General features: G+C 30.0%; 1 protein-coding gene across 3 annotated transcripts; it reads left to right on the forward strand.

Annotated features, from left to right (window-relative positions):
- Window positions 1–433: 433 nt before the first annotated feature.
- On the forward strand, window positions 434–26,264 carry LOC149880717 (uncharacterized). 3 transcript variants are annotated; one of them, XM_090069103.1, is made up of 5 exons: window positions 434–547; window positions 13,471–21,057; window positions 25,460–25,546; window positions 25,682–25,969; window positions 26,159–26,264. In XM_090069103.1, exons 1-5 carry the CDS (start codon window positions 535–537, stop codon window positions 26,191–26,193), a joined length of 8,010 nt encoding a protein of 2,669 aa, XP_089925229.1. In that variant the 5' UTR covers window positions 434–534; the 3' UTR covers window positions 26,194–26,264. The 3 variants fall into 3 exon arrangements, with proteins under 3 accessions (XP_089925229.1, XP_089925230.1, XP_089925228.1); XM_090069104.1 differs by having other exon boundaries at window positions 436–532; XM_090069102.1 differs by lacking the exon at window positions 434–547 and adding an exon at window positions 1,457–1,531.
- Window positions 26,265–27,522: the final 1,258 nt, after the last annotated feature.

Consider the following 27,522-nt stretch of genomic DNA (forward strand, 5'->3'; position numbering starts at 1 on the left):
ATATATATATATATATATATATATATATATATAGTTCCGAGAAATCTAAGAAATGTCTAAATAAATAATTTATAAGGAATGTCCAAAAATTATTAACTGATGTTGATCCATATTTATAATTAGAAACTTGAGATTATGAATCATCTTATGATTAAGTTTATTCTTATGATTTTTGTTTTAAAACACCCGTAAGAGCAACTAATTGAGCCAGCACTATTTTTAATTTATAAAGAAGCAACCGAAAAAAAACAAAAAAGTATTTTCATTTCTAAAGTATATATATATACATATATATGTAGCTACTTCAAGTTACATTAAAATTTGTTTTTAATATTCTCATTAAATGACAATAAAGTAACGATCTTTATTGTCGTTTTTTGAATTTATTAAGTGAAGCGTAACAAAGATAAAATGCTCTTAACAAAGGTGTGTCGTCTGATATGTTTGGTTCTAAAAACTAAAAACGTTTTTTCAGCGAACAATCTTGAATTGCAGTAGCAGACGTATGCTAATTAGATCTATGTATGATGAAGTATGTTAAATAGATGTATGTCAATTGTTTTTAGATTTGTAACATTTTAAAAGTATATATATAAAAAATTTAGTACTACACTTCAGTTTTTCAAATCAGTTACTGATATTAAGTTAAATAGCCTTTTTGAATCAATGCTTCCAAATGGTAAGCTCGAGTTTGAGCGACTAGAGTTTGAGAACAGCTCACTTTTTGATGATAAGGCGAATTGTTAAACTTCCGCGTTCACATTCACATAGTTTATATTGCAATCTAATCTTTCTAAGAAAAACATTTTTTTGCTTCTTAAGTTCTGTTATTTTAGGGTTTCTCAATAACTTGATTGGGAAAAGGAGGGGGTTTTACAGGTGTAGTACTCGCTCTACCTGCTGTTTTAATGGCCATGTTAAGTCCCAAGTAAGCAATCCGGAAGTTATTATTTGGTAATAATTACAATTATTAGTATCTCTTCTGTCGTTTAACTCGTCTTAATTTAATACCTTAATTAAGTCAACTCAACTGATTTTTCTCGTTTTTGTGTTCACAGCTGTAAACCTTAAAATTTTGTTTATTAAATTTTATTGGTTTTTAATAGAAAAAAAATTTTCCACCACTGAATTTTTAAATAACTCTAAATTTTAAACTTCCCGGAGAAAAAACGATTATTCAAGGTCGATTTATTGAAATAACAACTTCGAACCCTTTACAAAAACGTTTTATCACCTGAAAAGGTTTTACAAACCGTTTTGATAATTCAACCCCAATTTTGATTTACAACTGACATTTTCAAATTCACATTGGAAAGTTTTTTACAGGGGGTAGTTTCCCTGGCTTATATTAAGAATTTACAAAAGATCACAAAGCACAAAATAACTGATAAGAATAGAAACTAATTAATCTACATTAGAAACTGAAAGTATGGCTTTACGTATACAAGCCAGTAAATTATTCATTTCAAGTAAATTTTGACCATGGAGATGCTAATGATTTGGTTCTTTATTCAGTCTTTTGTAATAGGGGGTAAGGATATTTTTTCATTTGATGGTTCTCTCTTTGTACAAAGTAACTCGACCTTAAAATTATATTTTTCTTTTTTACAAATGTCAGACTTTTACCTTCCTCTTATAAAACTTGAATTAAAAACTGTTTACTCATAATACTTATTCTATAGTTAACGTTTAAAACGCCATTTTAAACAGCTTTCAAAGTAACGCGATTAAGTAAAACTCGTTTAAAACTCGGTAAGAAGAGCAAAATATAGATCGAGTTTAAAATGCTATGATTTAACCGTTTTTTTATCGCCAGTATAAATGGGGCAGGATTGTTACGGCATGATATGTCTGCCAGATCTGTCGACATATTTTCCGTCGAAATAAAATGTCTGAAACATTTTTCTGTTCACATATTTTGACATTACTTTATGTCTAAAACATTTTCTGCCGACATAAAATATGTCAAATATATTTTTCTATCCACATGTCTTGACATAACTTTATGTCTAAGACATTTCGCGAGGTTAGAACAATTTTGTTCTATCTCCCATTTTAAACTTTGGGAGAAAATGAGTTATTATTTTTAGTAACTAATGATTAATTTTAAAATACACTTTACTTTTTAAATTTTTTTTTTAAAATTTTGTTTAAATAAATTGTCTTAAAAATTTATAGTGCATTTTAGTTTGATTTGAAGAGTAAGATAAAAGTTTCCGTTTCCCTTATTAGAATCTCAAACTTAATTTTTATTACTGAATGTGGTCTTTATTATACGGCGTCCAGTGCCACATTTGAGATTAAGTTAAGTAAAAAAAAAATTAGAATTTTTAAAGGATCGAACCATTTACAGCATAAATTTCTATGATCTAATGGTCTACGACATGAAAGAATAGAAAATACCCAGTAAGCACAGGACCTTTTTAATACGCTTTAATTTCGTTCAATTTACGGTCGGACGTTTAAAGAACCAATTCAAACGCTTTAAAAACGTTTTTTTATAAACATTTTTTTGAAAGTAAATTTTAAACGTTTTTTAGACGTTTTTTTTTTTTTTTTTCTTAATTACTTGGAGTTTTTTTATTACTTGTTATAACTTGTTATAACTTGTTACAACTTGATGTAAGCATATGCACTTGATGGCGTGAAATTTGATAAGGCGAGTCAATTTTTTTTAGATTAAAACTATTTGAATCAACATCGTATCTTTTATTCAACCAACCGGTTGTACATGGCCTACTTTATACACGGCCGGATATGTTGCATAAGTAGGCCGAAAATTAGAAGGCCAGTTTTTCAGTATTATAAGTTTTTGTGTTTTAAAATGTAAAATAGTTTTAAAAGTAATGCTTAACGTTTCCTAAGTTTAAAGTTTATTAAGTATTCCTTATTAAAAATTTTTTAGGTTAATTCATCTGTGTTAAATATTTTATTAGAAATTAAATTATCAAATATTAAGTAAAAACTATATTTTACAGTTCATTTCAAATATATAATTTTTAACATTTAAAATATAACAGATGCATTTATAAAATAGCATTTGGAGTTGAGATATTAACGATATTGAATTTATAAACAAATTTGTAGTTAAAACAATTTATTTGTATAAACAATTTATATATATATATATATATATATATATATATATATATATATATATATATATATATATATATATATATATATATATATTCACTACATTTCTTATTTTCTCTTTTCTCTTTGTCTCCTTTTGAAAGATAATACAGTATCTTTGTGTTTACTCCCACTTACAACCTTTTGTTCATTATTATAAAAAATATTTATTACTGTTCTATTAACAAGAGAAAGTCCGCACTCAAAATGACTATCACAAAGAAATTTTTGGTTCAAATTAAACTCATATAAAATATTTTCGCTAACTTTTCTGATCTCAAGAGTTTCCAATGTAAGTAGACTTTGTTTCACTGCATCAAGCATAGCAAAGCAACTAATAACATGACTTGCAATTAACTTTGAGGGAGTTAAGAGACCTCCTCTGGATACTAGGTCAATATATTCTGTATCTATGTCAACGACATCACTTTTTAGCAATAAAGTACACAATTCACATTTCAATTTTTTAAGTAACTTTCTGCATATATATCCAGCAATAAAAATTGTAACCTCTTTACTGTCTTCATCTAACTCACTTTCCTGAATTTCATTATTAAAAAGTTCTGAAATTGAATTCAGATTCACATCTGAATGTAAAGGTTTTAAATCCAGTTTCCAAAAGTCAAAGTTCTCTTTTAACAACAATCTCATTTGCAAAATTTTCTCAGAAGTAGTTACTTCACGTAATCCAACTAGAAACCTGCCACCACTCATTTGACAATACTTTGAAAAATGTCGCTCTAATGGATCACTTTGGAAACGTGAGGTTAGAACATAATTATATCCTTCAAATAGAAGATCTTCAATTAGACTAGAAGTACTTTGCAATGTTATTACTAGTGCATTAGAAGTCTGAGTTGTGAGACAATATCTTTCAGTGGAACTGTACTGTAAATTTTGCCACTCTTGAACCCAGTGAGCAAGTGCACGTAAAAATTGTGGCTTACCATCCCCCATAACAGCTGCATTTCCTTTAACATTATTAGAGTATTTCATTTTTGAGTTGGATACTACCCACCATAAATTAAAGAGTTTTAAAAATTTTGATGCTGAGTATTCATTAGGAAAATAATTTTGAATTGCAGCTGAAGTTGTTTCATGGAATATATTTAATGCCAAGTTGACATCTTGTTTATTGTTACCTGGATATAGAGTCTTTTCCCCTAATTTATATGCCTTTCTTAAGTTTGCTGAAAGAGTTTTGTCTTTTTCATGTACTCTATGAAGCAAAGCCCAAGAGATATCCCCTGCAGACACTTTCATATTAAAACTGTAATCAGTGAACTGAAATGGTGGGAAAATGAACTTTTTAGTACTAATCAAATTATTTCTTAAGTTTTTAAGCAAATGAACACTATCATACATCAGATAAACTTTATGATCATTATAAGTGATAAAGAAATTTTCTTCTGGCTTATCTGACCCATAAATGCTAAGCAATTTTGAATAAGCTGAGACATTTGTTGGATGGTAGTCTGCAATCAATGCTCAAATGTTAAAACCTGCAGATCTTAATGTATTTAAACTTTCCTCTATTTCATTTTTAATGAAATCTCCAGTGATATTAGTCTCTGGGATGGCTTTAATTACATAAGGTATTGATTTCTTGAGGCCAAAAATCATAAAGACAATTACTCCTTTGTAGAGATTACCCTCTCTATCTTGTCCAGTTAATCTACCACTGTGGTATTCACAAGATTGCTGCAGATACATTTCATCAAAAAGAATAACACAATCATTGCTTATTTTGTCCTCATTTAACAATAACTTTAATGATTTTATTGAATCAATTCCACCTGATACTAACTTCTTTGATAGTGACTTTGACGGTAAAGGAAGTTGTTCCAGAAGATGCGAATAAGCCTGAGATGATGAATATCTTTGCATTAGTGCAAAACCTAACACTTTTGAAGAATATGGAGGTCGACCTTTAGATTTAAAAAAGATTAGTTTTAAAAGTTCATTAACTAAATAATAGGAATTTCCTTCAACAAGGTTATGCATATAAGACACCAAATTATCTAAAATAGATAAACTTGTGAGTTTACAATTGTTGATAGTTCTAAACCAATGAGGAAGTGGAAGTGGACAACTTTTATAATGCAGTTTTACATGCAAATTGTTATCAACACTTATTGATTCAATAAAAGGAGTGGAGTCTACAAAAAACAAACGATAATATAAAACAAAACTTTCATATCTTTGAAAACTAAATCCATTTGGAGAGTTAGATTCATGAAGCATATCAATGTTTTTTATTTTATCCATTTCTTGAAATGAATGAATTTCATCTGGGATAGTAGAATCTCGTTTAGTTGGTGGTTTACGAAAGTTAGAAACTTTAGGCATTACAGAAGATAAAATACAAGTTTCTTCAGAATAAATAGATGGAACAGGTTTTAACTCGTGTTTTAAAGTAACTCGTTTTCCATATTTTAAATATTTTTCTTCAAAATGATCGATGCAAATAACTGAATGTTTGCTTGGTTTCCAATCTTTTCTGTTTACAAATTTAATCCATTTTTCTTCTAAATTAGTATCTTTGGGAAAACTAAAAACAGCTTTACTTGGATAAAGAGAACTAAGTTCACTTTTTTTAAATTTATAGCCAGTTCGACAATTAACCACAGCGCGTTTATTTACCATATTTCTCACAACTAATTTGGAAACTTGATCAACATGACGTTCTTGCCAAAAAAAACCATGAAAAACTGGCCTTCTAATTTTCGGCCTATTTTGCAACACATCCGGCCGTGTATAAAGTAGGCCATGGGTTGTATTATTTTCGTTTAAAATTAAGTTATTAAATATACTTGAGTGTTTTTAGTTTAAAGCTGTTTTTATTTCTATTTTATAAATGAATTAAATAATCAAACCGCACCATAGGAACTTAATTCACATTAAATTTTATTAAATAATTTATTTTAAATGTCTAAAAATAATGTCGATGTATGGAAACGATTAAATAGACAAGTGTTATCGTCTATTGCACAGAATGCTGATGAAGTTGAAAATAATGAATATCGCATAAACTTCGAAGACCCAAACATTGAAATAATAAGCACAGATTTAAGTTTAAATGAATCTGATGTCATATTAAGTGATACAGATAACTTTGAAAGTGAAGTTTTTTCTTGTAGTTCTGATGGTACCAGAAAAAGTTATTCAGATATAGACAACATTGAGGAGACTGTTGAAGAGTTTAATCTATGGCAAGAATTAGCATCTTGTGTGGTTAAAAACCAACAGCCTCATTCTTCTGTTAATGAATTGTTAACTTTCTTACAAAGGTCAGGGTTGAATGTTCCGAAAGATGTCCACACACTGATAAAAACACCTAGGAAAGTCTCTACCATTAAAAAGTGCGGTCTACAAAAGTGACAACTTGAAGGATTTACATTTTTCCAAATTTCGCCATCTTTTACTCTGAGCAATAAAGGCACAAAAGCTGTACTAAAAAGATTTTCTTCACTCTTAAGTTCTATACTTGTGATGCTTGTCTCAAAGTATTTCTGTTTATAAATACTTTGGCTTGATGCTCCATCAAAACCAATCTTTCCATATAAAACTCCAAATATTTCGTTACCTTGACCACAATTAGGCATATCAATCATTTCTGTTATTCTACTCACAGTGTGATCTAACATGCTTTGAAGTGTACTCTTTGCAGAAATTTCAGAAAAATGTATATTCTCAGGATAACATTTCAATTTTTCCACCAAAATATCGTGCAAGACAGGATAAATATGTACATTGTGTACAAGAGCTGAGTTTCTGATCATTTGATATTTTTTATCGCTGAGATCAGTGTTCATTTTAAATGTAAGAGCTTCCTCTACACTCCTAATAATGGGAAAAGTTTTATCCAAAGTTTTAGCAACTTTTTCTATCTCTAAAAGATTAGACATATTGTTTTTTAAAAAAGAAGCTTTTTTTTTTTCTCCAGCAGCATTGCACTTTTTGCAGAAGCTAAAAATAGAGCTTCATGATGTTCAGTGGCGAGTTTTTTTATTTTTTTTCTTTTGCTTTGCTCTCCAAGAACATTCCATTGCTTATGGGGCCTTCCAGAACCAAAATGACTATTTTTATTGTTCATAAGGTTTCTTTGAAGCCAACGATTTTCTTTTTGTATAAATGTATCATAATTTCGTCCACATTGTGTTAGTTTTCTCTTCACCTTTGAAATAAATATTACTAAAGCAACCTTTATTTAAGTTTTCTTTGCGAATTTCTTCAGTATTTTTCATTTCATTAAGTAAATCCTTCCATAATCTTAATTTATCTACTCCTAGTTCACGTATATTTGAGATAAGATTTAATCTTTTCATTGTTATTGTTTTTAAGAACCATCAATATAATAAAACTAATAAATCAGAAACATTTTAAGTTACATTATATATTTTTTTACTTTACACTGTTTAAAACTTTATTTTGTAATGGCTTTAACAATTGTCACATTGCTACATTCTGTAATAACACTATATTACTAAGTTAACTTTATAATACAGGAACTACTAAAGTTGTTCAGTTGAGCTTTTTCAAACATGTTGTACTTATCAAATAATAAATACTTTCAAAAATGGCGGAAAACAAGGTTTTAAAGTGTTTATCAACACTTTTATTTCTTTAATAACTTCCAATACCGCAGGAGACCGCAGTAATCCCTTTATAATTTAAAAGTAGAAATGTTAATTAACTAGAAAAAATGTATATATTTTTGGAACTCGGTGGAACATTTTTTTAGCTGATATAAAAACAAAAAAAATACAATTACTTGCGACCTTTTTTTTAGAAAAGTCTTTAAAAAATCAGACTTTTTTTTCTTTTGAGTAAATTTAAAATATATAGAGCAAAAAGATTATCTTCAAAATAAATATACACTTTTATTTAAATTAAAAATACTCTTTTTTAGTTAAATAAAAATCTCACATTTTTCAGATTTCTTTGAAAATAATATCAAATTTATTTACTTTTTTTAACTATAAAATACAAAATAAAAGTTTTATGAAACAATTATTTATACTTTTTAATTAATTATTGCAATTTAATATTATTTAAAAAAGGGCACTTAATTTATAGAAAAGTTGTGAGGGGTTTATTGCCATTTTTTTGCTGTTTTGAGTCACTGTGCGGCGTTTCAGATTAAAATAGATTAGCCGTAGGATAACCAACAATTTCAAGTAGTGGTTAGAATTCAATTTTTAAACGTAAGAAAATCTCTGTCCAAAATTTATCATTTAATTTAACCAAACCGTCAGAATCGTTTTTTTAAAGAGTTGTGATCTTAACAGAAAATTTATTTCAAATAAAACAAATATCAATTATATAATTTTTGGCTGTTAAAATATTTTTTTTTCTTGCACGTTATTCAAAAAAAAAAAAAAGACTTTTCAAATTGTAACTAATACAACTCAAACAAATAAACTGGCAATTAAATGCATTAGAATAAAATATTTTTATGTTTCTGCTCTTCCTCAATCAAATCAGCGTTGTCGCATGGCATTATGGGATGCAAATATTTGGAAAATAAGCATTTTTTTGATCCATTGGTTTTTTACGGCCTTTTAGCTTTATTTTGACATTTTGACACAGAAAAATTTAAATTCTTGAAAAAGTATTTATTTCGGAAAAAAGATGAAATTTACTCCTTAAGAATATTTAAGGATGATGAAAAACAGCTTTTGACTTCCAATCCGAAGATTTACTTGTTGATCCAATTAGGAAATAAACACGAAGCTCGCATAAATGTGTTTAAATAGCATTTGTTTATTTAGAAGTCAAAAGCTCTGCTCAAGTGTTTGATGAAATTTGTTCAAAATAGTAACTAAAGGTGAGTTTCCACTCATCCGTTTTAGCTAGGGGAAAAGGAAAGGGATGAGAAACTTAATTACGTGAGCATGCGCAGTGATTAATTTTCAAAGTTAAATTAAAAATTGCGCATGGTCATGTGATTAGTTTTCCCGTCCCTTTCCAAATAGTGAATTTGAAACAGCCTAGACGATACTTCGTCTGACTTTTTTTTCCCGTGAACTTTTGGAAGTCAGATGAGAAAACTTTGGTTTTTGCGCTAATGCAATTTTTCATCTACCGGAACAAATACGTTCCTGCGGCTTTTCTTTGATCTTAATGAAATATCGTAAAGTTTCGGGGGGTTAATCATAGGTTGCGCCAAAATTTAGTTAATTAAATTATCAGTGCTATTCAGAAGCAGTATAACAAAAGAAAAAGATAATTTAAAGCATGCTTTTAAAGTAGTATGTGATTTATTTTTTATTAAATTTTTGAAGGATTACGAAAAAGAAGCTTTAAAAGCTCGTAGCAATGGCATATTACCCCCGTCATTAAACCTGCAAAACGTAATTAAATTTCGCCATTATTCATTTTTTTAAAATAACCTAAGTTTTCTCGTCTGACTTCCCAAAGTTCACGGGAAAAAATAGTCAGACGAATTATCGTCTAAAAACAGCCACGATTTGAAAAATGGTAAAAAATGTAGGCAATACTGAATTTAATTGTCAATTAAAACGACTAAAATATGATGCCTTGGAATGTCCGCTTCCACGTTTAAGACATTAAAATGATTTTCCTCGCCCTATTAAAAACCGATTGTTAATCGAATTGTTATTAATATTCATTTTTCGCGGTTTAAACGATTGTCCTGTGCTATAAATAGATTTCGAATCGCAGACGTTTTAATCATAATTCTATTCTGAAAAGTAGCTGATTTCATGTGCTAGAAATATGTCAAATACTTTTCTAACACAAAATCACGTAAATAGAAAGAAAATGTCTTAAACATAAAGTTATGCCAAAATATGTGGACAGAAATATATATCTGACATATTTTGTGTCAGCAGAAAATTTTTCTCAGACAGTGGACAGATAACAACTCTGAAATGGGGTACTAGACATTTTTAGACTAGTGATGCTTTAAGCAATTTTTCAGTGTGCAGTAAACTTTTGTTTGGACGGCTTTTCAACTGAACTGCGATAAATTTGTTTACAAATTTTATTTAAAATACTAAGAAAATTTTTTGCCATTCTGCAACTTTTTCTAACTAGTCACTTGATTTTGCGTTTTTTTCTTACAAATGCTGCAAGTATCAATACCCTCTTAAAACCAACAAAAAAAATTTTGCGAAAACTTTCTGCTTCGGGGAGGTTGTCTCGATTTGGATTACCTTTTTTAAAAGCTTTTAAGTTGAACAAACTTGTTCAAATAGATTATCTTTTAATTGCAACACGCTTCTTAAATATATAAACAAAATAAATAATGCTATAATGGTAGATTTATTCTTGTTTTTAAATCATTCGAAACAAACTTTCCATATTCCGTTTGAAAGAATGCAGCAACAGCCATTATTATATAACAGCCATTATTTATAGCTCTAATGGCTTTACAACAGCCATTATTTATAGCTCTCAGACTATAGCTCTCAGATTATAGCTCTCAGATTATAGCTCTCAGATTATAGCTCTCAGACTATAGCTCTCAGATTATAGCTCTCAGATTATAGCTCTCAGATTATAGCTCTCAGATTATAGCTCTCAGATTATAGCTCTCAGATTATAGCTCTCAGATTATAGCTCTCAGATTACAGCTCTCAGATTATAACCTTCACTTATTTTTCTACTCTTCGGATTTTTAGCTTAACTTTGTTCTGAATAATAAAAACTTACACTATCACAAGTTATTGTATTAATATTGGGTTATTGCGCTATCACAAGTAAGCTTTACAGTACACACCTCTGACTGATGAGAAGAAGCAAACAAAGCAAAAGAAGAACATTCTACCATCTAGCATAAAGGAATTATAATCAATCACACTTTATACACATGAATATATGGTGACATGGCCCGACGAGTAGATGAATGTGGCTTTGACGAACTTACTCTGGGATTCAGAGTACTTACTATAAGCTTTAGAGGCCAGTAAAAGGTGCAAGTTGAGGGGGTAGGAAGCGGGGAAGCTTTCCAGCTGCTTTCAAGCAGAAATAAGTACGAGCCTAATCATTTTATTCAGGAGAACTTTGCGTGTGGAAAAGAAAAAAGTTATTGTAACATCTTCTATTTAAAAAATTCTAAAAATATTTGCTAATTACACTTTTTTAAAAATAAATAAATAAAAAAATTAATTTAAAGTTTTATAAAACAGATATCTTAACGAATTTTACTTTTCATCAATGCAACAAGTGGACCTTCATTAACCGTCATGTTCAGAGCAAAATCTCCGCCAACTCTCCTCCCTATTCTCTTGACGGTTCTTGGGTTGAATATAAAATACGATTAATGCAATGATAACGGCGCCCTATATAAGACATTAATTTTGGCATTATCAAAATACGTGGACAAAAAATAATACCCAAAAATCAGGTGTAAAAAAATAACGACATTTTTCATTATGTTCTAAAGAAATTTTTGTACATCATTTATTTAAATGATAAATTATTATTATTATTTTTAATATTATTATTATTATTATTGTTATTGTTATTATTATTATTATTATTATTGTTATTATTATTATTATTATTATTATTATTATTATTATTATTATTATTATTATTTTTATTATTATTATTTTTATTATTATTATTATCATTATTAAAAATGATTTTTATAGCTTATCAAGCCTTTTCACAAATAGCTTGATATTTTCAACTATCGTTCTTCAATATTGACTTGTTGTATCAATATCTACATCTGCAAAGATACTAAGATGCGTAAAAGAAGGTTTGTGAAGTTCTTTAGAAATATGTGACTATTGCTATGCTAAGATGAAACACTACTCTAATGATCTCAGCTAAATTCCTGATTTTAAGCAAGTAATGATTTGAAACCTTTTTCGTGAACCATTCTGTTGCAAGAAGGCTTATATAATGTAGGTCATAATTTATTCTTTTGCAAGTTGAAAAGTCCTGCATTAAGCTAAGCAAAACTAGACTTTTAGAGAGTTGGCAAAAGAAATGCGTACTTTTGATGGTCATAAGCAAGACAAACAATAATAAACTTCAAATAAGTAATTACTTTTAAACGTTTATTGTAATAACTTCCTTTTAATTTCAACTAGTACTAAGACATAGCAATAAAAAATGGGCATTCTTGCTTACCTGCAAAGTCTAATAACGCAACCTAATTTACAAAAATTATTGTTATTATAGTTATTAAAAATATCATTACAACTTTTATCAATATTATTGTCAATTATTGATGCTTATAATAATGATATTAATAACAACAACAAAAACAACAACAACAACAACAACAACAAAAAGTAATAATAATGTTAATTAGGATAATAATAACAATAATGATAATAATAAAAATAATAGTAGTAATATACTAAATAATAATAATAACAAAAATAATAATAATAATAATTAAAATAATAACAATAATACTAATAATAGTAATAATAATAATAACAATAATAATAATAAAAATAAAAATAGCAACAAAAAAAATAATAATAACAATACTAATAATATTAATAAAAATATAAATAGTAATGATAATAAAAATAAAAATAATAATTGCAATAATAATACTACTAAAAATAATAATAATAAAAATAACAATAATAACAATATTAAAAATAACAATAACAAAAACAACAATAATAATAATAACAATAATAATAATAAAAACATTTATGATAATAATAACAATAATAAAATAATAATAATAATAACAATAATAATAATAATAATAATAATAATAATAATAATAATAATAATAATAATAATAATAATAATAATAATAATAATAAAAATAATAATAATAATAAAAATAATAATAATGATATAAATTATAATAATAATAATAAAAATAATAATAATGATATAAATTATAATAATAATAATAATAATAATAATAATGATAATAATAAAAAACATAACAATAATATTAATAATAAAAATAAAAAAAATAATAACATTAAAAATAATAATAACAATAATAATAATAACCACAATATTAAAAATAATAATAATTGTTATAATAATAATAATAAAAATAATGAAAAAAATAATAATAGCAAAAAAAATATTAATAAGAATAACAATAGTAGTAATAAAATTTATAACAAGAATAATAATAGTAATAAAAATAACAATATTAACAAGAATATTATAGATAATAATAATAATATTAATTACTATTATTATTAGTATAAGAAATATTACTACTACTGATAGAATTATTATTATTCTTTTTTATTATTACTATTATTATTAGTACTAAGATCTATATTATTAGAATTATTATTATTATTTTAATTATTATAAATACAATGCCATTAAAATAAAATATCGAAACTTCCAATTTGAATACAGCTCCAACAACAGCTCAACCTGCAACAAAAGCTAATATAGTTCATGCAACGTATGTGGCAAATACTCAAATGGCAACAAAAACACCTAAAATTACCAATATTAATGATTCATCGACAGCAAAAAATTTACAAACGACAACAGACACTCTCAAAATAATAAGAAAAATATCAACAACAACATTAAATCAAAAAACAACATTAGATCAATCTAAAACAACTTCAACCCAAAGTTCTACAATAAATAAAAAAAATCCTACAACAAATAACAAAGCAAACAAAACAGCATCAAAAACATTAACACCTTCACAAACAGCAACAACAAAAACTACTCCAATAACGATTACAAAACAACCCGGAAAAACAAAACTTACAACAAAAAAAGATAAAAACTCAGAAAATATTACAACAGATGCCACGAAACAAGCAGATTACAAAACAGAAACAACGAGAGCAAAAGACTCAACAACAGAAGTTACAACAACAGAAGTTACAACAACAGAAGTTACAACAACAGATGTTACAACAACAGAAGTTACAACAACAGAATTACCTCAACTTGATCTATCGCTCTATCTACTTTTAAGAGAAAATGAGCATACAACCACTGAAACATTAGCAACGTTTGCTCCAATAAATGAGAGAACCACTACTGAGGCTATTACCACAGAAAACGCAGCTGAGGAAGTTACAAAAACACCAATACCTTCACCAGAAGAGCCATTATTAGTAGATGCGGCTACTGGTGCTTTTACAAACGAAGATACCACGTTAGAAATCAAATCAACAGATACAGCCAAACAAGCAGATTCCAAAGCAGACACTACGACAGCAGAAGACTCAACAACAGAAGCTACAACAACAGAAGTTACAACAACAGAAGTTACAACAACAGATGTTACAACAACAGATGTTACAACAACAGAAGTTACAACAACAGAAGTACCTCAACTTGATCTATCGCTCTATCTACTTTTAAGAGAAAATGAGCATACAACCACTGAAACATCAGCAAAGTTTGCTCCAATAAATGAGAGAACCACTACTGAGGCTATTACCACAGAAAACGCAGCTGAGGAAGTTACAAAAACACCAATACCTTCACCAGAAGAGCCATTATTAGTAGAAACGGCTACTGGTGCATTTAAAAACGAAGATACCACGTTAGAAATCAAATCAACAGATGCAGCCATAGAAGCAGATTCCAAAGCAGAAACTACGACAGCAGAAAGCTCAACTACAGAAGTTACAACAACAGATGTTACAACAACAGAAGTTACAACAACAAACGTTACAACAACAGATGTTACAACAACAGAAGTTACAACAACAGAAGTAACTCAACTTGATCTATTGCTCTATCTACTTTTAAGAGAAAATGAGCACACAACCACTGAAACATCAGCAACATTTGCTCCAATAAATGAGAGAACCACTACTGAGGCTATTACCACAGAAAACGCAGCTGAGGAAGTTACAAAAACACCAATACCTTCACCAGAAGAGCCATTATTAGTAGATGCGGCTACTGGTGCATTTACAAACGAAGATACCACGTTAGAAATCAAATCAACAGATGCAGCCAAAGAAGCAGATTCCAAAGCAGAAACTACGACAGCAGAAAGCTCAACTACAGAAGTTAAAACAACAGAAGTTACAACAACAAACGTTACAACAACAGAAAATATAACAACAGAAGTTACAACAACAGAAGTTACAACAACAGAAGTACCTCAACTTGATCTATCGCTCTATCTACTTTTAAGAGAAAATGAGCATACAACCACTGAAACATCATCAACGTTTACTCCAATAAAAGAGAGAACCACTACTGAGGCTATTACTACAGAAAACGCAGCTGAGGAAGTTACAAAAACACCAATACCTTCACCAGAAGAGCCATTATTAGTAGAAACGGCTACTGGTGCATTTACAAAAGAAGATACCACGATAGAAATCAAATCAACAGATGCAGCCAAACAAGCAGATTCCAAAGCAGAAACTACGACAGCAGAAAGCTCAACTACAGAAGTTAAAACAACAGAAGTTACAACAACAAACGTTACAACAACAGAAGTTACAAAAACAGAAGTTACAACAACAGATGTTACAACAACAGAAGTTACAACAACAGAATTACCTCAACTTGATCTATCGCTCTATCTACTTTTAAGAGAAAATGAGCACACAACCACTGAAACATTAGCAACGTTTGCTCCAATAAATGAGAGAACCACTACTGAGGCTATTACCACAGAAAACGCAGCTGAGGAAGTTACAAAAACACCAATACCTTCACCAGAAGAGCCATTATTAGTAGAAACGGCTACTGGTGCATTTACAAAAGAAGATACCACGATAGAAATCAAATCAACAGATGCAGCCAAACAAGCAGATTCCAAAGCAGACACTACGACAGCAGAAGACTCAACAACAGAAGCTACAACAACAGAAGTTACAACAACAGAAGTTACAACAACAGAAGTTACAACAACAGATGTTACAACAACAGAAGTTACAACAACAGAAGTACCTCAACTTGATCTATCGCTCTATCTACTTTTAAGAGCAAATGAGCACACAACCACTGAAACATCAGCAACATTTGCTCCAATAAATCAGAGAACCTTTACTGACGCTATTACTACAGAAAACACAGCTGAGGAAGTTACAAAAACACCGATACCTACACCAGAAGATCCATTAATAGTAGATGCGGCTACTGGTGCTTTTACAAACGAAGATACCACGTTAGAAATCAAATCAACAGATACAGCCAAACAAGCAGATTCTAAAGCAGACACTACGACAGCAGAAGACTCAACAACAGAAGTTACAGCAACAGAAGTTACAACAACAGAAGTTACAACAACAGAAGTTACAACAACAGAAGTTACAACAACAGATTTTACAACAACAGAAGTTACAACAACAGAAGTACCTCAACTTGATCTATCGCTCTATCTACTTTTAAGAGAAAATGAGCATACAACCACTGAAACATCATCAACGTTTACTCCAATAAAAGAGAGAACCACTACTGAGGTTATTATCACAGAAAACTCAGCTGAGGAAGTTACAAAAACACCAATACCTTCACCAGAAGAGCCATTATTAGTAGAACCGGCTACTGGTGCATTTACAAAAGAAGATACCACGATAGAAATCAAATCAACAGATGCAGCCAAAGAAGCAGATTCCAAAGCAGACACTACGACAGCAGAAGACTCAACAACAGAAGTTACAACAACAGAAGTTACAACAACAGAAGTTACAACAACAGAAGTTACAACAACAGATGTTACAACAACAGAAGTTACAACAACAGAAGTACCTCAACTTGATCTATCGCTCTATCTACTTTTAAGAGAAAATGAGCATACAACCATTGAAACATCAGCAAAGTTTGCTCCAATAAATGAGAGAACCACTACTGAGGCTATTACCACAGAAAACGCAGCTGAGGAAGTTACAAAAACACCAATACCTTCACCAGAAGAGCCATTATTAGTAGAAACGGCTACTGGTGCATTTACAAACGAAGATACCACGTTAGAAATCAAATCAACAGATGCAGCCAAAGAAGCAGATTCCAAAGCAGAAACTACGACAGCAGAAAGCTCAACTACAGAAGTTACAACAACAGATGTTACAACAACAGAAGTTACAACAACAGAAGTTATAACAACAGAAGTTACAACAACAGAAGTTACAACAACAGAAGTAACTCAACTAGATCTATCGCTCTATCTACTTTTAAGAGAAAATGAGCATACAACCACTGAAACATTAGCAACGTTTGCTCCAATAAATGAGAGAACCACTACTGAGGCTATTACCACAGAAAACGCAGCTGAGGAAGTTACAAAAACACCAATACCTTCACCAGAAGAGCCATTATTAGTAGATGCGGCTACTGGTGCTTTTACAAACGAAGATACCACGTTAGAAATCAAATCAACAGATACAGCCAAACAAGCAGATTCCAAAGCAGACACTACGACAGCAGAAGACTCAACAACAGAAGCTACAACAACAGAAGTTACAACAACAGAAGTTACAACAACAGATGTTACAACAACAGATGTTACAACAACAGAAGTTACAACAACAGAAGTACCTCAACTTGATCTATCGCTCTATCTACTTTTAAGAGAAAATGAGCATACAACCACTGAAACATCAGCAAAGTTTGCTCCAATAAATGAGAGAACCACTACTGAGGCTATTACCACAGAAAACGCAGCTGAGGAAGTTACAAAAACACCAATACCTTCACCAGAAGAGCCATTATTAGTAGAAACGGCTACTGGTGCATTTAAAAACGAAGATACCACGTTAGAAATCAAATCAACAGATGCAGCCATAGAAGCAGATTCCAAAGCAGAAACTACGACAGCAGAAAGCTCAACTACAGAAGTTACAACAACAGATGTTACAACAACAGAAGTTACAACAACAAACGTTACAACAACAGATGTTACAACAACAGAAGTTACAACAACAGAAGTAACTCAACTTGATCTATTGCTCTATCTACTTTTAAGAGAAAATGAGCACACAACCACTGAAACATCAGCAACATTTGCTCCAATAAATGAGAGAACCACTACTGAGGCTATTACCACAGAAAACGCAGCTGAGGAAGTTACAAAAACACCAATACCTTCACCAGAAGAGCCATTATTAGTAGAAACGGCTACTGGTGCATTTACAAAAGAAGATACCACGATAGAAATCAAATCAACAGATGCAGCCAAACAAGCAGATTCCAAAGCAGACACTACGACAGCAGAAGACTCAACAACAGAAGCTACAACAACAGAAGTTACAACAACAGAAGTTACAACAACAGAAGTTACAACAACAGATGTTACAACAACAGAAGTTACAACAACAGAAGTACCTCAACTTGATCTATCGCTCTATCTACTTTTAAGAGCAAATGAGCACACAACCACTGAAACATCAGCAACATTTGCTCCAATAAATCAGAGAACCTTTACTGACGCTATTACTACAGAAAACACAGCTGAGGAAGTTACAAAAACACCGATACCTACACCAGAAGATCCATTAATAGTAGATGCGGCTACTGGTGCTTTTACAAACGAAGATACCACGTTAGAAATCAAATCAACAGATACAGCCAAACAAGCAGATTCTAAAGCAGACACTACGACAGCAGAAGACTCAACAACAGAAGTTACAGCAACAGAAGTTACAACAACAGAAGTTACAACAACAGAAGTTACAACAACAGAAGTTACAACAACAGATTTTACAACAACAGAAGTTACAACAACAGAAGTACCTCAACTTGATCTATCGCTCTATCTACTTTTAAGAGAAAATGAGCATACAACCACTGAAACATCATCAACGTTTACTCCAATAAAAGAGAGAACCACTACTGAGGTTATTATCACAGAAAACTCAGCTGAGGAAGTTACAAAAACACCAATACCTTCACCAGAAGAGCCATTATTAGTAGAACCGGCTACTGGTGCATTTACAAAAGAAGATACCACGATAGAAATCAAATCAACAGATGCAGCCAAAGAAGCAGATTCCAAAGCAGACACTACGACAGCAGAAGACTCAACAACAGAAGTTACAACAACAGAAGTTACAACAACAGAAGTTACAACAACAGAAGTTACAACAACAGATGTTACAACAACAGAAGTTACAACAACAGAAGTACCTCAACTTGATCTATCGCTCTATCTACTTTTAAGAGAAAATGAGCATACAACCATTGAAACATCAGCAAAGTTTGCTCCAATAAATGAGAGAACCACTACTGAGGCTATTACCACAGAAAACGCAGCTGAGGAAGTTACAAAAACACCAATACCTTCACCAGAAGAGCCATTATTAGTAGAAACGGCTACTGGTGCATTTACAAACGAAGATACCACGTTAGAAATCAAATCAACAGATGCAGCCAAAGAAGCAGATTCCAAAGCAGAAACTACGACAGCAGAAAGCTCAACTACAGAAGTTACAACAACAGATGTTACAACAACAGAAGTTACAACAACAGAAGTTATAACAACAGAAGTTACAACAACAGAAGTTACAACAACAGAAGTAACTCAACTAGATCTATCGCTCTATCTACTTTTAAGAGCAAATGAGCATACAACCACTGAAACATCAGCAACGTTTGCGTCAATAAATGAGAGAACCACTACTGAGACTATTACCACAGAAAACGCAGCTAAGGAAGTTACAAAAACACCAATACCTACACCTGAAGAGCCATTATTAGTAGGTACGGCTTCTGATGCTATTTCAAACGAAGATACCACGTCAGAAATCAAATCTACGGATGCTGCAAAATACACAGTTTCGAAAACAGAAATTACGTTGACAAAAGACGCAACAATAGGAGTTACAGAATCAACATCAGCAGAAATAGCAATACCAATTTTTACGCAAGAATATATACTAAATGTAGATACAGCAGCTGACTTTACATCAAATAAAGAAGCAACTAAAGTGGTTATAAAAACAGATGCTTCTGGAAATGAGGTAACCACAAGAGAACTAACAACAATCGGATACTCAAGACCGGTAGATACAACAAAACTGTACACTCCACTTGAATATACGTTAAATGTAGAAACAGCATCAGAAGTTAAAACAGATTTAAATACAACTGCAGAGCGTTTGACAGCAGATTCTGCAAGAATTGAGTTTAGCGCAACAGAACTTGCAATAATAGCAGACTCAACACCAACAGAAACAGTAATACCGATTTTTACACAAGAATATATATTAAATGTAGATACAGCAGGTGAATTTACATCAAATAAAGAAGCAACTACAGAGCGTTTAACAACAAATGCTTCAGGTTATGAATTCACCACAGGAAAAGTTACAGCAACTGGAGATTCAACACCAGTAATTACAACAACACCGTACTCTCCACTAGAATATATATTAAACGTAGATACAGCAGCTAAAGTAACTTCAAATGAAGATGCAACTGCAGAGCCTTTCTCAAGAGATTCTTCTGGAATTGAGGTTTCCATAACAGATTCAATAGCAACAAAAGAATCATCAACTGATGTTAAAACAGCAGCATCTCCTCCGCTAGAACATATGCTTAAAGTACCTACAACAACAGGAGTTTCAGCAAGTGATCAGCCAACTACAGAACTTACAGCAATTGTTTTTACAGATAATCACGACAACACAACTGAATATATTTCAATGAAACCTTCTTTAACTGGAGATTTACAAACACCTTATCCTCCAAGAGAAGCTATATTAAATGGCGTTACAACAACGGGATTTTTTTCAAATGAAGATGCAACTACAGTTATTATAGCAACCGATGTTATGAATAATGAAGATTCAACAAAAGAGACAAAAATAACAGACATGGCAACAGTTAAAACAACAGAAGTTGCAATGGCTGATCCTAGTACAGATTCTATAAATGATCTTAACTTTAAAGAAGTTATTTCAGGATATATTATGACAAAATCTTCAACAGAGCTTACAGCAAGAGAAGCATCCACTGACTTTGTACAGGGCACTTTAGAATCTACCACAAATTTATCAACTTATCCCTCAGGTTTTATTTTTTTGATTTCGATATTATTTTTTTTAAAAGACTTTCTTGACAAATTTTTTTTATAAACTTTGTTAAAGTCGCCTTTTTTAAAATGAATTTTTAAATTTAATATGCAAAGAAAACAATTAAGTTGAGAGTATATACAAAAAATTATTTTGATTATGATTACGACGTAAGTATTGTTTTTTTTTTTTTATTAAGTTATTTTTTGTGGAAGTTATTTCACTTCTGATACTTTCTAAAATTGAAATATGAATGCTTACAATAGGTCCGCAAGGAAAAACAAATTTGTTTGCTTTTAAACAGATGGCTACATTTCAAATTGTTTTAGTTCATTCTCGCGAAAACTTACCCACTTTTTGCATTTCTTTTTTCATAATCACTCATTTTTTTCTTTCAATTTCAATCCTTCATACCTAAAACAAACAAATTTCTCTTACGCATTTTTTTAAAAAACTTTTCCCTCTTCCTCCTCTTCATCTTTTCACTAAAAAAATTCTCAGAGAGTTTTATTTTTTTACAGTTAGACTAAGTGTTCTGTAATTAAATTATATCGCGAGTCATCCACTTTACCTTATATAGCCCGCATTAATGCCTGCCAACTCCCTGTAAAATAGTGTAATTTTAGGCGCAAAGCATTATGGGATGTTTTGTGGGACCAAATATTCTTTATAAAACGCAACTTAATGAAATATATCAAGTTTTCCATTAATCATACTTTAATATGTACTAATATAAAAAGATATATTTGTAACACAGCTTTTGAATAAATTTTTAAAATCACATATTAGCATTTTATTCGTTTCTTAATAGTTTAAATATATATTTTTCATTTAGATACCAAATAAGAAGCTGATGATACTAAGAAAAAAAAAAAAAAAAAAGGAACTTTTTTTAAGAAATGTTTTTATTGAAAAATAACTTAAAAATGAAATTAAGTATGGATAATACAAGCCAACCATTTTTTACATGTCTTGTTTCCTGGTGCGATTATAAAACCTTATAAAATAAAATAATCTCATATAAACTAAGTTTCTAATCAGACTTTCTGTCAAGTGAAAGGCATCATCAACATGTTCATTGTAAAGATATCTAAAATTACAATCACTTTTTATTATTTCATTAATATGTTGTATAATATTTCTTTTAGTTAATAAAATTTTCATTTGCATGAGAAAAACAGTTTCTATTTTGTAAAGTTTTGTAAAAGAGAATCTGTATGAAATAAATTACCTTCACTTGGTGTCAAACTTGAAAAAACATGAATAAATTTTTTACAAATTTAAACTTTCTTTATCAAATAATCAGCAATTGATTACTATATGGCAATTGAGTGAATTGTAACTGCAACAGAGAAATCTTACTCTGGGAGACAATTACTGTTAGAATTATATTTCTCTATTGAAAGGAGTACTAACACATTTTGATAAGCTGATTTGAATAGCATTGCTGTTGATCTATCATTCCACCTCCTTTACTTCGTATTAATGCAAAAAAATTCTAAGCTTTGCAAACATAAAAGAAATCCTCATAAAGCTTTTCATTAGGGAGATAAAAAATATTAGAGATAGTGACATCTAAACCCCAATGGCTGGATTTAAATTTTTAACTGTGAGCACCACAAAAATGGCACCTCTTGATCCAAACTGTCAACTTTTCGAGCTGTTGTATAAACTTACTATTTAGAGTTAAAGCAGAGCGTGTTGGTTTATTTGCTTTTGGTTTATCTGCTTTTGGCTTCAAGGAATTTAGAATGTCAAATAAAATATCCATAATTTTAATAAAAAAGGCAGTTGTCAGGCTGCAGTCAGAAGCATATAGATTCAAAGCAGTAATGACATGACTTCTAAATATTTGTACTATCCTAGCTAAATTGGTTGAACACATTGAATTATTACTATAAAAATAAGCAATTGGTTGTTTCCGTTTTGTTGATAATCCAAAGACCATCAATGTAAGAATTTGGTTCACTGGTTTATCATTAGAATAATTCCAATGACTTTCACACCCAACATAAGACGTCTTTAAGACGTCTTTAAGTCATCTTTCAGTTGTCTAGACGTTTTAAAGACGTCTTAAAGATGTTTCATATTGGGTGGATTGCCACAGCTTTTGTTAAAATCAAGATGTTTCTTTAAAGACATTTTATCAAAGCAAGGCTACAGTTCCATTCCAATTTTTTCATGGTGTCTACTCTCATTTTTAGTAAAGTTATCGGAAAATCTATTTTTTAGGCTCCCAAAAGATTTTTCAAGAAGCATTAAGATCATGCTTCAAAGAAGTAATGAAAAAACTCTTCTAAGCATTTTAAAAGCTTGTGGACTGCAATGCATAATCCTCAAAGCTAAAAGTTTTATCTTTAACAGTTCAAAGTTTTTTCCTTGCTTGTTTACACAACTGATGGTTGAACAAAAGGATGGTAGGCGCTACTCTACTTTCTCCCTCCCCCCTCCCCCCATATTTTAAGATTGATTTTATTAGAGATTTTTTAGCTGGTTAAGAATCGTATAAAAACATGGGTCTCAAAATCAATAGAAAGTGCTCTAAACTGAAGTTGAAAGTACAAAATTGTACGACAAATCCCTAATATTCGCTATCTTGAATAATGATTTAGTTTTGTCTAAAAGTTAGCTTTTAAAAGTATTAACAACCTGGTTGTTATTTTGTTATAATTAAGAGTTCGAATAATAGAACTTGAGACTTCATTTATGTGTAAATTATTACGCCAATTTGCTTTCACTGGGATTTTTACTTTGTTGTCTAGAATATCTCTTAACGTTTTTGTGAAATTAGTTGAATAATTCTTTTATTGATTACATATTGAAATGAATTTCAAATAATTAAAATTGTTTATTAGCAAAGTATATATATTTAAAACTAAAGACTTTTTCTAATACTTCAAATTAACCCCCCCCCCCCCCTTTCATTGAATTATAAAAATGGAATCGAAGAATTCCATTTTTATAATTCAATCAAAGTTCAACTTTTCTATTACTTTTTTCTTTAATAATAATGCAAATTTGTATAAAAAAAAAATGTCATAAATTCTTTTATAAAAAGAAGATTCTCCAGAAAAAATTACATGTTTCTCAAGAGTAATATGTTTTATAGCTCGTTTGTATATCTGATTACTCTCTAAAGAACTCTCGCCTCTTCAATAATCAAAAAACATTTTTCTATAATAAAAACCAGGCTGGCTATGTTTTGCTATTGAGAGCAAAATCAACCGTTACGTTAGTTTATTCAAGATGGCGAAATAAGGGATTTTGTCGTACAATTTTGTACTTTCAACTTCAGTTTAGAGCACTTTTTACTGATACTGAGACCTTTATTTACGATTTACGAATCTTAATCAGCATAAAATTCTCTATCAGAATCAATCATAAAATAGGGGGTGGGGGAGGAGTCGAGTGGCATCATATTATTATATCAATAAAATTATTTTATATAGTTATATAAATTATAAAAAGTAAACAACAGTGTTTCATGAAAAATTATGTTTAGAATATGGTCCCGCAAGACATCCCATAATTTACAGACAATTACACTTATATATATGGATTTTTAGTCGAGTTGGCAGGCATTGGATTTGAGTTATTTCTTTTATTATAAAATTTTATTTGGTTGATTTTAAAATTTATGATCAGACTTTTTTTGTTTGTGTTTGTTTGACGTCTTTTAGTAATTGTTATTATCTAGCTCTACTGTTATTTAAAAATAGAAACTTTAATTTATATAATTTATATAAATTGTAATATAAATTATAATAAATTATAGTATATAATAAACCGTAATATGAAATCCAGATTTAAATATTACTTTAAAATTTTAAGTGGAAATATATACGTTCAATGATATTTTTGCGATTAACTCGTTTATTTAATTTATGTAATTACAGTTAATGCAATTTAATAAATAATGTAATCTAGTTAATGTATATTTAGTTTTGGCAGCCTAAATTTATTAATGCTGTTACTCCTTCGTTGCTTAAACTTTTAAACAACGAAGGAGTGACTTTTTTCTTTTCTTTTTCTTTTTTTTTTTTTTTTTCTTTTTTTTTTTTGCAGTTCTCATTTAGTACACAAAAAGGGTTCTAATGCAGAAATGATAACTCTAAAAAAAAAAAAGTAAATAAATAAAGAAAAAGGTAGAATGAATCTGAATCTGAAATAAGTAATAAATGATAAATATAAACATTACACTTTATAAAAATTACTTGCATGGTTTTGAGAGAAATATACGCACGCATTTATAAGAGATATCGTGTCTCGGTCTTGTTGAACTTAATTGTTCAACTATCGGTGATGGTTCTTTAAAAAAAACAAAAAAAAACTCTGTTTTGCACTTTCAGTGAACAATTTAAAACTTGTTGAACAATTTAAAACTTGTTGAATTTTTTTAGTCTGCAGTATATGCCATTGTGCGCTCGACGTTTCCACTTTTCCAATAATCGATCTGTCGAAAAGAGATATTGAAACAATTTTTAATGGTAAAAAAATTTTTTGAAATTATAAAAACTCTTTAATAATTGTGAAATTTTATGAATATTAAACTTTTTCATATGTGTGATTTAGAAAAGTTGGTTCCTTAAATTAACCTTTCTTTATTGAAATTATTTTTCAAGGAACTTCCTTCAATGACAAGTTAAAAGAATCGATTAGTTATTTGTCGACTATAATCACTGGAATTATCAATAAAAACAGCACATTTGAAAGTTGCAGACAAGATTTAAAGAAAAAAATCAGATCCTCTAATAGCTCTGATTGCATTGACTTAATGCTTCATAGATTTTCAGATTGTACTTCTAGCATGCACTTTCAATTAACAGACCTATTCTTTCGTGCAAGGAATTCAAAAAGAAAGCTGCAAGAGCAATTAACTTTCTCGGAAAAAAGCTTTGAGATATTTGCAGGTAAACATAATAACATTTAACATTGTGTGTACAATAATGATAGTAACAATAATAATTACGGAGGTTTTGCTTGATATTACGGAGGTTTTGCTTGATATTACGGAGGTTTTGCTTGATATTCAAGAAATTTTCTCTGTGAGGTGTTATTTTACAAATTACGTTATGACCCGGATTCCATTTTGTTCATAGGTTTAAAGAAGTTGTTGGAACTCATCGGTTGGTAGTTTTCAAAGACCAAGTTTTCATCACTTTTATTTAAATTATTTAAATTAAATCAAATTGAAAAAAAAATCAACTTTTGTCTTTTAAATTTTTATGATGTCACTAAAGTTTTAAAACCTGGTGAAAAACAATCAGTTTGTTTTTGAAATTTTGTTCCGTTTATCAATTTTGCTATGTAAATCATTTAGCTTTAGTTAATTATCCAAGGCTTTTACAACCCTATTAATTCTTTAAGATTTTAAAAAAATTAATAAACTAGTAAATTCTGGTATATTTAACAAGCACATTCTCACATCCTCGGAAGGACGGATTTTCCCCATACCAACTACGAAGCATTATGGTAGTATCATACATACAAGGCTTCCGAGACTCTAATTCTTAAAGAAACGCACACGGTAAAATCACTGATTTTGGACCCCTCCCCTTTGTACTTGTAGGCCTTTAGGACCCTTTTCCTCTCTGCATACGTACGCGTTATTTATTAACAAATAAACCAGCTCCCTCCCTCCCCTCCCCCTCCCCCCCCCCCACACACACACGCATGCATGCACACCAAAATAAAAAAAGTTTTCAAAACATTAAATACAAACAAAAAAAAATATTTTTAGTTAGTTCGACATTTTTCTGTACTTTTAACTAAAAAACGGGCAGTTATTAACAAAAGGAAAGTAAAATGATTTAGAAAATAATTTCATGTTGCCAGTATTTTATATTGAGACATTTATTTTAAATTTTCACAAAGTTGACCTAAATAAATTGACTATGTTATGGAAAACAGGGCTGAATTCTGCTTCCACTCTTTCATTGATAATCTTTTCGCTAATATTTTTCCTTTATTTTACATAGCTCTCCATTTCGATCTTTATCTTTCGTGTGTACATTTTTGTGCCGTTTCATTGCAGCATCAATCGGCCAGTATTTATTTCATTTGTCGCAAATTCTATTTGAAAGCCTTTTTTTTAAGGGAGTTATCAGCTTTATTAATCTCAAAAGCATGATAACAAGAAACTTATATAAAATAGAAAAAATTATTATTTTATTAGTCCATTTCGGCTAACACGTTTAGCTCTTGTGAAAGTACTCGCCCCACGTCTATGCATGCAAGTTTGTTCGATTTTTTTTTCATACAATATTCGATTCGATTTCTCAGTTGGCGGAAATTTTCAGCTTACTAATTATCTGCATACACCAATCTTTTAATTTCAGTCCTAATATCCTCAATCGAACATAATTCGTGCACTTTAGCAGGGTTTTTGTCTCTCGACATATATTCGATACTTTTGCCTATTAGGTAATCTTGTAATTTGTTTGAATAGTGTGTGAAAGCTAGA

Source organism: Hydra viridissima, unplaced genomic scaffold (genome assembly GCF_058129835.1).
Source record: "Hydra viridissima isolate aposymbiotic clone 2 unplaced genomic scaffold, HvirCarnegie_v1 scaffold_12, whole genome shotgun sequence".
Classification (NCBI taxonomy): domain Eukaryota; kingdom Metazoa; phylum Cnidaria; class Hydrozoa; order Anthoathecata; family Hydridae; genus Hydra; species Hydra viridissima.

Excerpts from the sequence above, each read along its gene's own strand:
- LOC149880717 (XM_090069102.1), top strand. The coding sequence starts at position 1,483 with ATGGAGATGCTAATGATTTGGTTCTTTATTCAGTCTTTTGTAATAGGG. Across the intron at positions 21,058-25,459 it reads TTTATCAACTTATCCCTCAG|TCTGCAGTATATGCCATTGT; the intron begins GTTTTATTTTTT and ends GAATTTTTTTAG. Across the intron at positions 25,970-26,158 it reads AAGCTTTGAGATATTTGCAG|GTTTAAAGAAGTTGTTGGAA; the intron begins GTAAACATAATA and ends TTTTGTTCATAG.